The following is a 16,203-nucleotide window of genomic DNA, read 5'->3' as shown; positions in this document are numbered from 1 at the left end:
TCTCCTTCTCTCTCTGCCCTCTCCCACTTGTGCTCTGTCTCTCAAAAATGAATACATTGTTAAAAAATTTTTTTAAATAAAAATAAATTAAAAAAATAAAAAAGTCCTGAAAAAGAAAAGAGGAGACAGACTCACCCTACTAACCAGTCAGACACATCACCCAGCCATAGGAAAAATAATGCGGTAACAGTATGGAAACATACAAACAGCTCACGGAACAGAACAGAACCCAGAAACAAGCCTATGAGAGTTTGGGTTACTTAAACATTTTGTAGGAAAAATTGGTTCACTATATGGAAAAAGATAAATTGGGTCCCTACTTCAGGAAAAATATAAAAATAAGCTCAAAATGTAGGTACAAAGCAGGGCGCCTGGGTGGCTCAGTCGGTTGTGTCTGACTCTTGATTTTAGCTCAGGTCATGATCTCACAGTTTGTGGGACCGAACCCTGTGTCAGCCTCAGCACTGACAGCACAGAGCCTGCTTGGGGTTCTTTCTCCCTCTTTGCCCCTCTCTGGTTCATGCTCCCTCTCTCTCAAAATAAAATAAAATAAAATAAAATAAAATAAATAAGTACGTACATACATACATACACATGTACATAAATAAAAATAAGCTAAATACAGTAGAATAAAATTGCTAGAAGAAAATATGAAATATCTTCAGGACTTCGGGGTACAGGAGGATTATGATTGCTAGGCCACTATTAAACTATTTTGCATTCTCAGCGGACACATCAGCAGAGAAAGTGGTTGTTTTATTAGGGCAAGTTAACCTTGAGCTGAAATCCGTGGGGTTAACTCAGGTGAGCACAGCCTTATTCAAAGACCAGAACACAGGAGGTAAACCATTCACTGGGCTGTGGAAAGAAAGGAAGGCCAGGCTGCATAAGGAATGGGTGCTTTTTGTGTGGACAACAATGATGGCCAACCCTGAAGGGACAGTATTTGGAACCAAAAGCAATCCAAGGCTCTGATAATTCTATAAATAATATGGCTTTCAGGCCCAAGAAAGGGACAAGCAAGACAGAAAGTAGATCCTTACCGTTATCTTACTGGAGAGGCAATAACAAAGACTGGAAACACACAGCCATGGCTTCAACCCCAAGTGTCATCACAGAGAAGCTGTGAGGGTTCCCTCTTCTATGAAATGGGTGAAATACTACCCTCATTTCAGGGTTGCTGTGATTCCTGGAACCTAAGCAGGTAAGGTGGACAGAGATGGTTACACAGTCTTTGTCATGCCCTCCTGTTGAGAAGTGGACTTTGTTTTGCCTCACATTGAATCCGGGCTGCCTGGCATGATGCGACAGGGCAGAAGTGATGCTTCTGCACCCTGCTTCTTGGAATCCGTAGGTTTGGGCATCTGGCCACGGTGTAAAGAGGCCATTTGGAGAGAGAAAGAGGTACCATCCCTCCAGCCATCTGTGCCAAGGCACCAGACCTGTGAATGAAGCATCTTGGACATTTGAGCCCAGCCACTTCCTGAGGAGACCCTGATCAAGGCCCCCAGGACCATCGAGTCCATCCACAGATTTATGAGTGAGAATAAATGGTTGTAGTAGTTTCAAGACATTAGGTTTGGGGTTTATTTGCTAGATAGCCATGGACAACCAAGAGGAAAATTAAGCAACTATTAAGCACCAGAGTGCTTGGAATATGGAATATCCCAAATCATTATTCCAAGCTTTCACATGGTGGCAATTTTGCCAGTGAGCCCAGGAAAAGGGGTATCATTCAGGAAAAAGTCTATTTCTATTCAATGCTTTTCCAGACCACTCATTTATATATCAGTTAATTAATTTCTTCTTTCAACAAATGTTAAATGGGTGCCTACTCTATGTCATATGCTCTTTTAGATACTGAACAAAACAGATAAATTCCCTGTCTGAAAGTAATTAACACGATACCCTTTAGTCTTTGTTGGCGATGTGACAGTTATTTAGATAATCAGAATAATAGGGTTTAGCTAAAAAGGCTATATTTGTCTGATCTGGATATGTAAGAAATGGCATTCAAAGGAAATTTATCCTAGTAAATTATAATGAATATCTTTCTAAGTATTAATACTTAAGCTGAATGGAAACCATTTAGCTATTTCAAATTTAAAGTACTCTGTATTCTGCCTATCATTCTCAATTTATATCATCATCTCCTGAAAGATATCTAAAATGAAAATTTTAATTGAGCAAGTTAACTCAAATTAATATTCATTAATGCATTCAACCATTCGACAAATATTTATTAGATGACTTCTATGCCAGTGATAATGCTAATCACTAAGTTTCTAATTCTGAACAGTTCAGACATAGACACTGTCTTTTCTGCCCAGAACTCCACTGTTCCTACCAATGTCACAGAAGCTTAAAGAAGTATTAGATTGAGCATGGTGTCTGTACTAGAATGATTCCATAGGTTAAGAAGTTGTGGTCTAGGTACTTTGAGGTGGATTCTTCCCTGTGTGTGATCTAGTTACAGGTAAACTGAGGAAGTAGAGTAAGTGTTAAGTTCAAACAGAACTTCAACCCATTATGTAAGGTTCTCAACTTTTCTATAGAGTTGCTTGTTTTTATTCGGGGCTAGGCAAGTTTGCTAATCTGAGAGGCAAGAGAAAGAAGCCTGTCAAATGCAACTGAATAAGCTGAGGTTGTTCTCAAGGTCTCTTCCAGGCGAATGTGTAACCCATACACCTGCATACAGAACAAACTCAACAGTCATCATCATCCAAGTCAGAGACAGCAAGTCCACCATTACTTTGTAATCAGGGACAGTCTCTGGTCCTGGGTTCCAAAGTCTAGAATCCTCAGGAAAATGCCTCAGCAAAAGACAGCAGGGATAAAACCCTGTGCTGTTCCCTCAACTTGTACCTATCACCCTTTGGTAATCATGACACCGTGTTTCTCCTCACCCACTGACATTGCCACAGATCACAGCTGTCCCTTAGCTGGAGCTCGGGCCAAAGTGCGGTTCACTGTCCTCTTCCCGCGTGCTGGTATTCAGAGTTACTCTTTCACACACGTAGAAAGATCAGTGAATAAGTGTCCAGGGTCATGTTGCACGACAGCCTTCCATACCTGAAGAAAATATAACATCTGTCCCCAAAGACACAGCCATGGTCACCACAGTCTATAGATTCATCTGTCTCCAGAACAGTAAAGCACCAACACTGAAAGAGAGGTGTTTGTTGGTTGGGGCATTGATGACTGGGCTGTGGTGGCAAAAAGGGTACAAACTAGGACTTACCTTTGCCGATCCTTACAACATTTAATTGCAGCAAGCGCACTTGAGTTAGAATGAAGAAATCTCCAGTGTGAGTGGTAGATGGTTTCATAAGAGGAAGGATGACCCCATGTGGCAGTTTTAAAGCATAACCTCAATTTTTTTTGGCGCTTGGTGTATCAAGGTGGCATGCATGTCCCCTATCTTTACCCTGGGCAGGCTTGTGGTTGCTTTGACCAGCGGACTCCAGCACCTGTGACTTCCGAGGCTATCCAGCTCCTTGCTTGTGGGAACACCTGCCCTTCGAGCCCTGAACCACAGTGTGTGAAGTCCTATCACCTTCCCATCTCATGGTGGAGAGACCATGTGTATGCAATAGGGCTGACCATCTCTGCTGAGCCCTGATCTCCAGCCACCTGCAACAAGGTGGCAGACGTGTGAGTGAAGCCATCTCGGACCCTCACAAACAGCCCATCTGCCCCATGAAACCAAAGAATTACCCTGTGGAGACTCACCCAAATTCCTGATCCACAAGATCATGAAATGTAATAAAGTGACTGTTTAGGGTAGTGTTTTAGTGCAGTGATAGGTTACTGAGATACCCCTTGTGTTAGTTGAGGTCCTCCAAAGAGCAGATGCCAGGACAACATTAGACATGCAAGATTTATCGCTGGGTATCCTTCCCGCATCTAGGAGGGATAAAGGGGACACAGCAGAGTGGTGGGGGTGGAGGAGGTGGGGAGTCTTCAGACTAGGATGCGGGTCTGGAGTCTGTGAAGTCTTGGTTACATCATCGTTGTGAGACAGTCTTGACCGGGCTGCTGGGGACTCCCAAGCCTGTTAGAGACGTCCTACTTGTCCAGACTATTTTACAGTCACACTGGAGTTTTGGACTTGCATGTGAGTTGTGGTACGCTAGAGTTTGTAGATGTAGCTCAGAAACACATTACACATCACACAGCCCTTTATGATGGCAATTAACATGGCATGTTATAATAATTTCCTGAATGTCTGCTGTGTTCACCAGACGTGGAGATTCTGGACGGTATGTGTGTGTGTTTTTCACCTTTGTAGGCTTCTTCATCCCTAAGTTCCTGATTCAGTGAATGTTTGTTGAATGGCTGAGACTACTGATCAAAGTATGTTTTCGGTGTAGTCACAGGAAGGATTATGTAGTCATAATCCTTTGACTATGTATGGGAGGGCTCATTCTGGACTCTCTCTTCTATTCCACTAGTCTCTATGTCTCTCCTTATGCCAGTAGCATCCGGTTTTGATTACTGTAGTTTTGTAGTGATTTTGAAATCAGGAAGTGTGAACTTTCCAGCTGTGTTCTTCTTTCTCAGGATTGTTTTGGCTATTCAGGGTCCCTTGAAATTCCATATGAATTTTAGCATAAGCTTTCCTCTTTCTGCATTAAATCTGTAGATCACTTTGGGTGGACAATCTTAAGTCCTCCAGTCCATGAACATGGGATCTCCCCACTAATTTGTCTTCTTTGATGTCTTTCAGAAATGTTTTATGGTTTTTATTGTACAAGTCTTTCGCCTCCTTTGTTAATTCCCAAGTATGTTTTTCTTTTTGATCGAATTGTTAGCGGAATTGTTGCCTTAATTTCCTTTTCAGGTTGCTTATTGTTCATGTGCAGAAATGCAACCGACTTTTGCTTGTTGACTTTGTATCCTGCTACCTTGCTGGATTTATTAGTTCATTATTATTAATTATCGAGTGTGTGTGTGTGCACGTGCACACGTGTAATCTTTAGGGTTTTTTACGTGTAAGATCTTATCATCTGTGAACAGAGATAGTTTTACTTCTTTCTTTTCATTCTGGATGTCTTCTATTTCTTTCTGTTGTCTACCTGCTGTGCTTAGGACTTCCGGGGCAATGTTGGGTAGCAGCAGCAAAAGAAGACATCCCTGTCACATTCCTGATCTTAGGGGGAAAGACTTAAGTCTTTCACCGCCGAGTATGATGTTTATTGTGGGTTTTTCATATTTTTATCATGTTGTAGGCGCTTCCTTCGATTCCTAGTGTGTTGAGTGTTTTTAAGATAAAAGGGTTTGAGTTTTGTCAAATGCCTGTCCACATCAATTGAGACGATTATGGGCTTTCCCCCTTGTTCTGTTAATGTGGTGTATGACACTGATCGATTTGAGTCCTGGGCTTTCCTTTGTCAGGAGACTTTTGATTACTGATTTAATCTCCTTACTAATTATAGGTCTATTTAGGTTTTCCATTTCTTCATGATTTAATCTTGGTAGGTTTTGTGTTTCTAAGAATTTGTCCATTTAGTCTACGTTATCCAATTTCTTGGCATCTAATTGCTTACAGTGTTCTCTTATTTTTAAATTTTATTTCTGTAAAATCAGTAGCAATGTCCCCACGTTCATAGCCGATGTTTGGTAATTTGAGCCTTCTCTCTTTTTTTCCTCAGTCTATCCAGGTAAAAGTTTGTGAATTTTGTTGATTTAAAAAAAAAATCCAGATTGTAATTTAATTTTTAATCTATAAGATTAAATTTTAATCTATAATTGTTTTTCTAAACTGAAGACTTTATTTTTTAGGACAGTTTTAAATTCACACCAAAATCAAGTGGAAGGTATGGCCATTTTCCAGAGACCACCCCCCTTCTCTCACATGCAGAGAGCAACCCCGTTATCAGCAACCCCATCGTGGGGACTCGATGGTGCCCCATGGGTATGTTAAGCTACTCTCACTTTTCTTTGACCCTTTTTCCTTTTCTTCCTCAGATTTGATCATTTCCATTGCCCTATTACCAAGTTTACTGATCCTTTCTTCTCGGAGAGTGCTTCTCCCACAGAAACACATTTCTGCGTGAGACTGTTTCGCGGTCTCTGTGCTGCAGAGTGGGCTGTGTGGACATTGGGAAAATGAGTTTCTGGGAGAAGTCGGAAGGAACGGGGTATAGACCTGAGGATAAGAAGTTGGGGTCTGGAGAGGTGGGCGGCCGGTGAGAAGCTACTGATGCTGGAGCAGGTGAAGGATTGAGGGAGGGGGATCATGTCCAATGTTGGGTGTGTTTGATGTCGCGGTCCTGGTGGGGAGTGAACCCCACTGTTGATGCATCTTCAGCATCTCTGGAGACTCACGGAGGTGCTGCTGGGAGTCAGGTTAAGAGAAGAGGATGGGACTGATGTCGGGTGGGCCCTGAGGAGCAGTTGTATCAGGAGAGATGCAGAGAAATTGGGTTGGGGGTAGGAATTCAGCCACAAGTGACTATGCGAGTGGAAATCCTTGGGAATTCACACATTTTGCGGGAAGACCTGGGCTCACCAGAAGACTCAGAGTGAGAGTAGGCCAAGACAATAAGGGAAACTTAGTGCGCCTTCGGGGCCACACGAGCGAATGAGAGGGGCTGGACCTCCCTCCTTGCCCACACAGTGATGGGGTGAGTGCAGCTGAAGACCCAGAATGATGTGGTGGGATTCCTGTTGGTCTGTTTGCTTGTTTCAGTCTTTGATCTCGCTATACAGAGTACTTCCTGGGAGAAATCTTTTACCATGGAATACAAACTTTATCTGTGTATTTAACATTTATTAATATCTACCAAGTGCAAGTTGCTCGAGGAAAGTCATCAATGAATGAGACACTCAGGCCACAAGGGGGCTTATCCCCAGAAGGAGAGAGAGGGAGAGAGAGAGACACGTGAAAACCAACCACGATACAGGCAAGAGCCAAGTCAGTGCTCAGAGACATTCAAGGACTGTGTGCATTAGTTCTGGTTGGAGAAGAGCTACAAGGAATCCCATGAATGAACGTGTGCTCTCCCCGAAGTTCCTACTTCTTTCTTGATTTACTTCTCTTTCCTGTTCAGAGAGAAAATAGGAACATCTCACCTGGTATAAAACACATAAAACCCATCCTAGGACCCTAAGAACAGAAGATGTGTTGCAGAAAGTACAGCGTATCATTCATGTGGCTGGTTTTCTGTGTCTGCAACAAAGGTTCTGAAGAACAATCTCAGAAGGCTAAGAAGGTGGTGCTGGGCTGAGGGGCAGGCCTTGGGGGCCGATGTGTCCCCTCCCTGTCTCTGCTGGTGTCACCACCGTGTGGTCTTGGATATGATTCCACTTAATCTCTCTCAGTGCTAGATCAAGTGCACGAGGAGGACCCCAGCCGCTCATCGGATTGTTGCCTCAAATGAACTAATGCTCGTGAAATGCTGGGTATGCTAAATGCTAGATTTATTTTTATTATTCTGAAAAGAACATCGAGAATTTCACATCCATGAGGTTAATCATATTCTTTTGAGTTTATATTTTCTGTGCGTATGACTTCTTGGATTAATGAACTCACTCCATTTAAAACCTGTATAATTAAGTCTTGCTTTCATTTGTCCAAAAGTGACCTCTTTCCAATTTTGACTCAGGGACACCTCAGTGTCTAACATGTAAGAATTTAATGCCTTGGTCTGTCTTCTTCTGAAATTTAATCTGTCCCTTTTTTGTTCCCTTTCTACTTTTCTTAAGGTTCTAACACAATAACCCATGCCATTGAGTGCTCCATGAATCTCACAGGTGTATAAGGGGAGGCACCATTTTCTGTTTTGTTGGTGATAACTTTATCGACAGTTGTCAGTGGTTTATGAATTTTTCTGACAGCAGCAGCAATGTGAGCCAGAACTTTAAGGTACAGTTACATGGTATTTTCCAAAATGTGCTCTCTGCAGCACTGTTCTGTGAGGGCTCACTCGAGCATTGCGTTAAAAGGATTCTCCCTTAGGAAGTGCTGAGTTTAACAAGCACGGGAGGGACTCCTGAATATCCTGTGCACCTGAAATACAGTAGGTTGTGTTTCCTGAACTGGTTTTTCCATAGGGAATTGTCTTGTAGGACTACTCAGTGCTCTGGGAACACAGTTTAGGAAATGCCGATTGATAGTACATTGTAGGTGCCACTGAGAGCTTAAATGCAATTTATTCTAGGGGTAATTTTCTCCTGAGGACATCACCCCATCTGATGGAAGCATTTTTATGGCTTCTCTGATCTTTCAGACCCTTAGGCAGCTAGGGAGGAAGATGCTCTATTCCTCAGGGTGTCCCCTCAGGGGGACACTCTATGAAAGTATCTGAACTGAGCTAGAAAGAACAGCGAGTGGCAGCTTGGGGGGGAAAACACCTTAGTAGTGTCATTTTCAGGATTTTACTAAACGATACCATGTTACTGAAAACTTGAAATCAATGATCTCATCGTATGAAATAGCCTGGTTACCCTCGGAGTGTCTAAGTTCTCCAATTTCTTTCCTCAGTAGGCTTGAGATGTGAGGTGCAGGGTGTTTTTCTGTGTCCCAGGGTTTCCTGTTCAAGTCCTCCCTGAGCAGACAATGTGAAAGCCCCCTTATGGGAGATCATAAATATTACCATACAATTCCTGGATTTCTCTGATATCGCCCGGCGAGAGCTTGAAATTCTCAGAGTCCCTGGCTCCGTAGGTGGGGTACATGACAGAGTCGGGATCAGACGAATGTCTCAGGCCCAGAGAATGGCCAAGTTCATGGGTTGCAACAGCCAGGAAGTTAATTCCTACGACAGAAGAGCGGCACATGTTAATGACAGAAGCAGCCATGTATATAGAGACATAAAAGATTCGTAACAGAAAACAGAAAACACCATCTGGGGAGGACTCGCAGGCGGGGATGGCTGAGAAGGACAGTCACAGGAGCTTCAGTGTCACCCCCTTGCTGCCATTGGAGAAATGACAGTTGTTCTGTCCCTGTGGCCCCCCACCCTAGGTCACTTGGCAGTTTTCTGGAGGGAACGCAGAGGCATGTGGATGCGGGCTTGAGCCCCCCGGAGACGCGGACAGATGGACAGACATGTCAGTTCCTCCCCTGCTGCTCAGAGGCAATTGCTTCTGCTGTGTGGGGCTGTCACGGGTGTGAACCCCCCGGTACCTGGGGACAGGGGCTAGTTGCTCACAGACGGGGGTGCGGAGTGTCAGGAGAGGGAGGCTGCTATGGGGACGCCCACACTAAGGGCAGCATATCCAGGCGGCATCAGCTGTGTTCCATTGACTTCCTTGTCCTCCCGTCTGTCCTTCCTTCCTCACATTCACAGAGGGGCGGCCGCGGGTCGTTTGCAAAGGGGACGCAGCGGCCAGTGTCCCCGCATCAGGCACCTCCATGCTGTGACCTCCCTTCGCACAGGCCCGACCTCCCTCTCCAGGACGCTTGGCAGCCGTGCGATTTCGTGTAACATATTTACTTATGGAATCATCTCCACTTCATATTATTTACCCCAGAGATTTTCTCCATTAGTGTCCTGGGGGGTCTGTGGTCTCCCATGACGGGCTGGGCCATGGCGTGGGCTCCTCTTGGACGGTGAATGATCTTCGAATGGTCTACAACTCCCAAGTATCATAGTCTCTGCTTCCCTTTCTCCTCCAGGAAAACAAACTTACTGCAGTGCCTGGGAGGCTCAGGCAGCTGAGTGTATATCTCTTGATTTTAGCTCAGGTCATGGGCTCATGGTTCGTGGGATCAAGCCCCACGTAGGGCTTTGTGCCGACAGCACGGAGCCTGCTACAGATTCTCTCTCTCTCCTTCTCTTTCTCTCAAAATAAATAAATAAAACTGAAAAAAAGAGAGAGAGACTCAGAGTCCTTTTAAATGCTTTCTTTTCGTGGGGCGCCTGGGTGACTCAAGTCAGTTAAGCATCAGACTCTTGACTTCGGCTCAGGTCATGATCTCATGGTTCATGAGTTTGAGCCTCTGCATCAGGCTCTGCACTGACTGCACAGAACCTGCTTTGGATTCTCTGTCTCTGTCTCTCTCTCTGTCTCTCAAAATAAATAAATAAAAAAAACCCCTGAAAAACACCTTACTTTTGGGAAATATAAAGAACTCTAATTTATCAAATTATTAAGGTATCCCAAACACTATGCTAAGCGCTGTATAAACATTATCTCATTTAATTTCAACAACAATCCCATGAGGTGGGAATTATTTATAGTACCATTTCATAGGTGGAAACTGAGACTCAGAGAAATCAAATAACTTGGCTAGAGACACACAGGGAGTGGCTGGTAGAGGCCCAGCAGGGTGAACCAGGTGTGGTTTGCACTCCCTTCCAGCTCCCATCCACACAGCATTATAAGCACGTGAAATGAAATAATGCATTTAGAGCACAGGGTACAGTCATCGGCAGCTAACGATGGGTCAATACTTATTACTGCTTAGAGCGGTGATCAAGTTCAGACGTTTGCAAGTACGTGCAGGGGAAGAGTGATGAGTTGCTGACCTAGACCCCTGCCGTCGGCCCAGCGCTCGTCCTCATCGAAGTGGGCGTCTCCTCCCAGGCCCGGCCCAGGTTCGTAGGCATGGGCCAGTGTGCCTCCTGGTCCGTCAAATGGGTAGAAGTCCCCGTGAGCTGAAACAAAGAGGGCGGTTGCCTTTAGTGACTGTGGTTGATACAGTGACAGCAGCTATGAAGCTCGGCCCCATCCACAAAGTCCACGTGGGGTTACCAGCAGGGCGGTGTGCGTGTTTATGGGTCTCAGGAACATTCTGTTTCAGAAAACCACTGCTCAGCCCCGATAACCATCCGAGACTGAAAGCTTGGCATGTGGGTGTCACATTTGGTCCTGGGCAGAATGGAGAATGGGTGGGGTATTACGTTTGGGAACTTATGTGTGTACCATTTAGTACCTTTTCCTTGAAAGCCTAGCTAGTTCTCTGTGGGCAGAACAGATGGTCTCTAAGAGAACCGTGCACCAAGTGTCAAAATGAATTTTGCCAGTGCTTTTATTTGTGATGTAGGGATGTTTGTTTTTGAATTGGTATAAGGCTGTATCCAGTTTATCCATTTCCTGAAAGCCCGGGAGCACCATGAGCAATGATTTCTTTCTGCAGTGTTCTCTTTGACGTTGTCAGTACTGTGCCGGAATTCAAATTTCAGCTACAGTCACAGCTCCCGGGCAGTTCAACATTAGGACAGACTGGAAAGAACAGTATTTTTCTCTAAATTGGCATCATAAAACAGTAGCCATTAACAGCCGTTTTTGTATATTTTTGAGAGAGAGAGAGAGAGAGAGAGAGCTTGCAAGTGGGGAGGGGCAGAGAGAGAGGGAGACACAGAATCTGAAGCAGGCTCCAGGCTCTGAGCTGTCAGCACAGAGCCCCATGTGGGGTTTGAACCTGTGAACTGTGAGATCATGACCTGAGCAAGCCAGACGCTTAACCAGCTGAGCCACCCAGGTGCCCTGACCGTCACTGTGTTCTAATAAATATTTATTTATAAAATCCTGGAACTGCCCAACAGAGAAAAAAGGATAAAAATGTATTTACAAAAATGGATGGCAGGCCAGGTTCAGCTCATGGGCGATGCTTTGGCACCCCTCTGGTGGCTCTGGAGGCACCCGGGTGGTTTAATCTGTTAAGCGTCCAACTCGTGATTTCATCTCAGGTCACGATCTCAGGGTTCATGGGATTGAGCTCTGTGTGGGGCTCTGTGCTGACAGTTCTGAGCCTGCTTGGGATTCTCTCTCCTTCTCTCTCTGTCCCCCCCTCCCCCACTCATTCTCTCTCTCAAAATAAACTTATTAAACTTATTAAAAAATAGTGGCTCTACATTAACAAACTAGAAAAAGTATAGTGACATATATACATCATTATATATGTCTATATATAGATCATTATCTATTATATATGTCATACATATATCATATTGAAAGATCGTATGTATATAAAAGATGTTAAATCCTGAAAAGAGGAAGGTGCTGCTATAAATAACAAGCAAAACAGCACCCAGGAGTAGCCTGCGGGAACCCTCCTTACCTCCTCTTGCAAAGCCAATCACGATATCGGCAGTTCCCAGCAGAACTCTCCTGAAGGATAGTGGGATCTCTTTGCTCCACATATTCAAGGCCTTTGCCACTAAATGATCCACTGTGACACGTGGTAAGTCTCGAGTGTATGATATGATCCTGGTAGCAAAAAAGAAGACAACGTTTGACCTCCTAGGAAGAGGGTTTTACTGGTCTCTGCCCGAATGAACCGAAGGAAAACTAACCTGTAGGTGACCACTCTGGAAGTCCACTTTGGCCTGTTTCTGGATGGCAAGTCTTCTCCGGTGTCCGGAAGTCCGCATCTGGGCTGTTGCATTACCACTATCACGCGGGAGTCCAGCATTCCAGTCACGGGCAGGCGGAAGAACTTCTGCATTTCCTTGAGCTGGGCTCCGAAGCTGTCGGCATCCCTCGATCTGGCATCAGATGGGTAAAATCTCTTGAGATACTCCTGTCGGAAAGAAGAAATTGTTCTCTTATCGTATTTACTGTCTTTTTCTTATGTCTCCGAGGTCTATCCATCATCTTTGCCTCTGGCTCCTGTGGACTCCAACAGTGGTTTGAAGACAGAGTCCTTACACGGTCATTAAATGAAATAAATGTGCATTAATGAGATAAAAATTTAATATCGATAATGACACATAGTCATTCCATTTCGTGAGCAAAAGAGTCCGTCCATTTTCCTTTTACCCCATTAGATGTTTTGAGGGGAGACCCACTGTACCCTTCAGAAACCACAGGCTGGCTTGTACTGGCCCATCAGGAAGAGCACCCCGTGTGTCCCCGCGGGGCACAGCAGAGACGCTGTGGAGAGGTCCGAAGTCAGCAGCCACGCCTGAGATTCTCGACAGGTCTGGCCCTCGCGGAGGTTAAAGGGTCTTTAAGTTTTAGTCCTGGGAAGGATATTGTGAAAGTATTTTGTTGAACGTGCATATTCTCTGGGGGAAGATAACAAAGCTCCTAACAGCTGAATGATGTGCTCGGGGTCACCTATTACATTAGTACCGGACTGGCCCTGTCCCCTCACTGCCTGTGCTGGGTTCTTTTCATTGCTAAAGCTCCAGCAGAGCCCACACCTCGAGGCTGCAGGACAGGGCAGGTCTGCCAGGTGTATTCCATGTACAGTTGGGGCCTTGGCACTTTCTTAAGGGACCCGAGTGTCTGGATAGGAGCATGGCAGTCCAGCAGCCTGAGTAGGAAAAAGTAAACAGTGAATGCAATAGCGCCAGCGGCTTCATGAGAGCTTGTACTGTGCACCTGTCACTGGCAGGGACAAGACCAGGGTCCTCACATACATTTAAACTCGAGCCACCCCGGGAAGTAGGGACGGCTTTGTCATGATGAGTCATGGCTCAGAGAAGGAAATCAGCACAGGGTCACCCCGTGAGGAACCAAAGGAGGCACATTTTGTTTTCTTTTTTCTTTTTCTTTTTTTAAAGTGTATTTATTTATTTTGATGGGGAGAGAGAGAGAGAGAGGGAGTGAGCAGGGGAGGGGCGGGGGACAGAGGATCTGAAGCGGGCTCCGTGCTGACAGCAGACAGCCCGACATGGGGCTCGAACCCATGAACCCTGAGATCATAACCTGAGCCGAAGTCGGACACTTAACTGACTAAGCCCCCCAGGTGCTCTGCAAAGAAGTCCTTTTATCCCTCCCTGAACTACAGGCCTTAGAAAGACACTCTTTTGGAAGAAATCTTTTTGCATCCTTGATAGGAATTTTCCTGCTTTCTCTGGTTTATTGGCAACCGGCGCATAAGTACAGGGGCTCAGTGTTCTTGCAAATATACTGCTTCGGGGGAACCAGTAATATTAACCTTGTGAAATCGCTGCTTTGCAGGTAAAAAACAGTCAAATGTTAGGATTTTTGCACGGTACGGGGAGTTTCTCAAAGTCAGAGTTAACGTGAGACACAAGTAGACTTTTCTTATGCTTAAGTTTATGAACAGTACTCGGGAGGAAACAATACCGAAAATTAACTACTTATACTTATTAGTTTGCTTGTGAAGTAGTATATTGGAAAGACCATGGTTTTTGAACCAGCAAGACTTGCCCTTGACTCCTGTCGCTACCATGACCAAGTACGGGAATCCGCGTGACTTTCCGTCCGTGTCCTGGGATAGAGCTGCAGGTTCCTTGACACACAGCACAGTGCAGCCCGTATGATCAGAAATGGCCTGCACGATAGTTGGCATTGTTATCACTCACTTCTTCACTACAACAATCCCATGAGCCGAGTATCTGTGTCCCCCTTGGGCGAAGTCACCAGTGCGTGCCCGCCCGCCGTCCCTGTCGGCTTGTAAGCGGACAGCTGCCAACTCTACCCTTGTTTTCTGATTTCAAGCCACCACCAGGAGTCCTTAAGAGTGACACTCAGCTCTCTATGGAAAGAATCTCCAGCCACAAGAAGTAATATCAACAACTTCAATTTGTTGAGGGGGCACCCCCGTGGGTCGACTGCACCGCTGTCCCTGGTTTGCACGGGGAATACCAGAGCTGACAGAAGGGCACTAACCTTCTCATGTCCTCTGTGTGGTGAGGGAGGAGGGGCGGGGGCGGGAGCCCAGTTTGGGCAGCACTCCCTGATTGAAACCCATATTTTGTACATAATCAGAAAAACTACCCCAACTGAAAAACGCGCTTCCGAGCGGCAGGGACATACCTGAGCCTGCTTCCACTGTGACTCACTGTGGCCGCCCGCCTCCCGGGGGAGCGGCAGGGCTGGGCTTTGGGGCAGCAGACACAGGACACACAGCACCGCCAGCCGCATGGTCGCTCCGCATTCTCTGCCGGCCGCCGCAGAGATTTATATAGTTGTCAGCCCTGCATGTGGAAACCGGTGACTCATTTGAGTGTTTTCTTTCTTTTCGGTGTCTACAGAACTTTGGAAGCGTGTGTGAGTTTTCATTAATGGCAACAGGGAAGTTTTATGTCCTTATTGGCAGGAAGCCCACAATGTATTTGCCTTTTTTCAAAGGAACCCCCCCCCCCCCCCCCCGCCGCCTTTGGTGTATAAATTTAACCATGAGAAAACATACTTTATTTGCCAAAATGAAATTGCTACTTAGACTCGTCTTTTCAACTTAAAATGTTGGGGAGCATCATTTAGGACTTACCGTAGCAGGATGCATCTTAAAAGAATTTTTTAAGAATGTGAAATGCAAGGAAAATTACCAAAAAACATACAACTAATCAACTAATTATTAAGCAAACGTTCTTTAATAAACACCAAAGTCAAGGTTGGAGTCCAACTTCTTTATTTTTATCAAAGATGAAATGGAAGCCAAAAATGACAGATTAACTCACTTCCCCAAGGTCACAGGGTTACTTGCTAGTGGTCCTGACGGCCAGCCCAGAGCTGTTTCTATCACACCACCCATCAGCTCATTTTGTCATTATAGTCGACATTTCTTAGGAGAGCCCCATGGCTTTTGACTAGAATACATCATGGAAAACCCCTCAGATATGCTGGAGCTGAAAAATTTAATTCTTCAAACATCCCCCAAATCATCTGGAGGTTGGGTGTGGTGAGTCAGCAAAAGGAAACTTTCCAGATGAATAAATTAAGTTTTCAGGGCACCTGGGTGGCTCAGTTGGCTAAGGGTCTGACTCTCGATCTCAACTCAGGTCTTGATCTCAGGGTCGTGAGTTCAAGCCCCATGCTGGGCTCTGCACTGGGCATGAAGCCTACTTAAAAAAAAAATAAATTAAATACACTCTCTTTATGTAGATGCGTTAATTCTGTGTCATCACAGTTCAACTATACTTGAGAACCTGGTGTCTTTAGTCAGTGTGTGGCATGTAATGGGTGCATAATATGTGGTTATAAAGATAAATATTTGCGTGTGGATTTGGATCAGCTAGTATGGGGATATGAGGTTTTCTGTGATCTTTGCTTGGAATTAAAGTTCAAAGCATTCCCTATATATTATATTTTCTATTTCTGTTTATTTTTAGTAATTCAAAGAGCATTTGAGGTTACAAATATTTTAAACAAATTTTAGTAACTCCCTTGAATACTCACTTTTGAGTTGCAAGAAAGATGTCTTTTCTTCTCTTGTTCCTTTGAATTATAATTTGTGAAAAAATGAACAAGTGGGATCAAGTCCCAGTCCCTGCCCAGAGTGTATGCTCTAGGGTAGGGGTGCAGGGAGGGAAGTACTCTTAAAACAGTGGGACA

At 44.9% G+C, this 16,203-nt stretch overlaps 1 protein-coding gene across 1 annotated transcript; it reads right to left on the bottom strand.

Annotated features, from left to right (window-relative positions):
- Positions 1-6,732: 6,732 nt before the first annotated feature.
- Positions 6,733-14,843, bottom strand: MMP7 (matrix metallopeptidase 7). Its single transcript, XM_015073925.3, has 6 exons — positions 14,686-14,843; positions 12,249-12,475; positions 12,014-12,162; positions 10,479-10,607; positions 8,601-8,762; positions 6,733-7,047 (listed from the first exon to the last, which is right to left on the bottom strand). The coding sequence occupies exons 1-6, from the start codon at positions 14,791-14,793 to the stop codon at positions 7,019-7,021; spliced, it is 804 nt and encodes a 267-aa protein (XP_014929411.2). The 5' UTR covers positions 14,794-14,843; the 3' UTR covers positions 6,733-7,018.
- Between the last annotated feature and the right edge of the window lie 1,360 nt (positions 14,844-16,203).

The sequence above is a fragment of the Acinonyx jubatus genome, chromosome D1 (genome assembly GCF_027475565.1).
Source record: "Acinonyx jubatus isolate Ajub_Pintada_27869175 chromosome D1, VMU_Ajub_asm_v1.0, whole genome shotgun sequence".
Taxonomy (NCBI): domain Eukaryota; kingdom Metazoa; phylum Chordata; class Mammalia; order Carnivora; family Felidae; genus Acinonyx; species Acinonyx jubatus.
This window is presented reverse-complemented; position numbering and strand designations above follow the sequence as displayed.

Coding starts and splice junctions, on each gene's coding strand:
- MMP7 (XM_015073925.3), bottom strand. CDS start 14,793: ATGCGGCTGGCGGTGCTGTGTGTCCTGTGTCTGCTGCCCCAAAGCCCA. Junction 12,476..14,685: donor CACAGTGGAAGCAGGCTCAG/GTATGTCCCTGC, acceptor TCTTTCCGACAG/GAGTATCTCAAGAGATTTTA. Junction 8,763..10,478: donor GGCCGACGGCAGGGGTCTAG/GTCAGCAACTCA, acceptor CTTCTGTCGTAG/GAATTAACTTCCTGGCTGTT.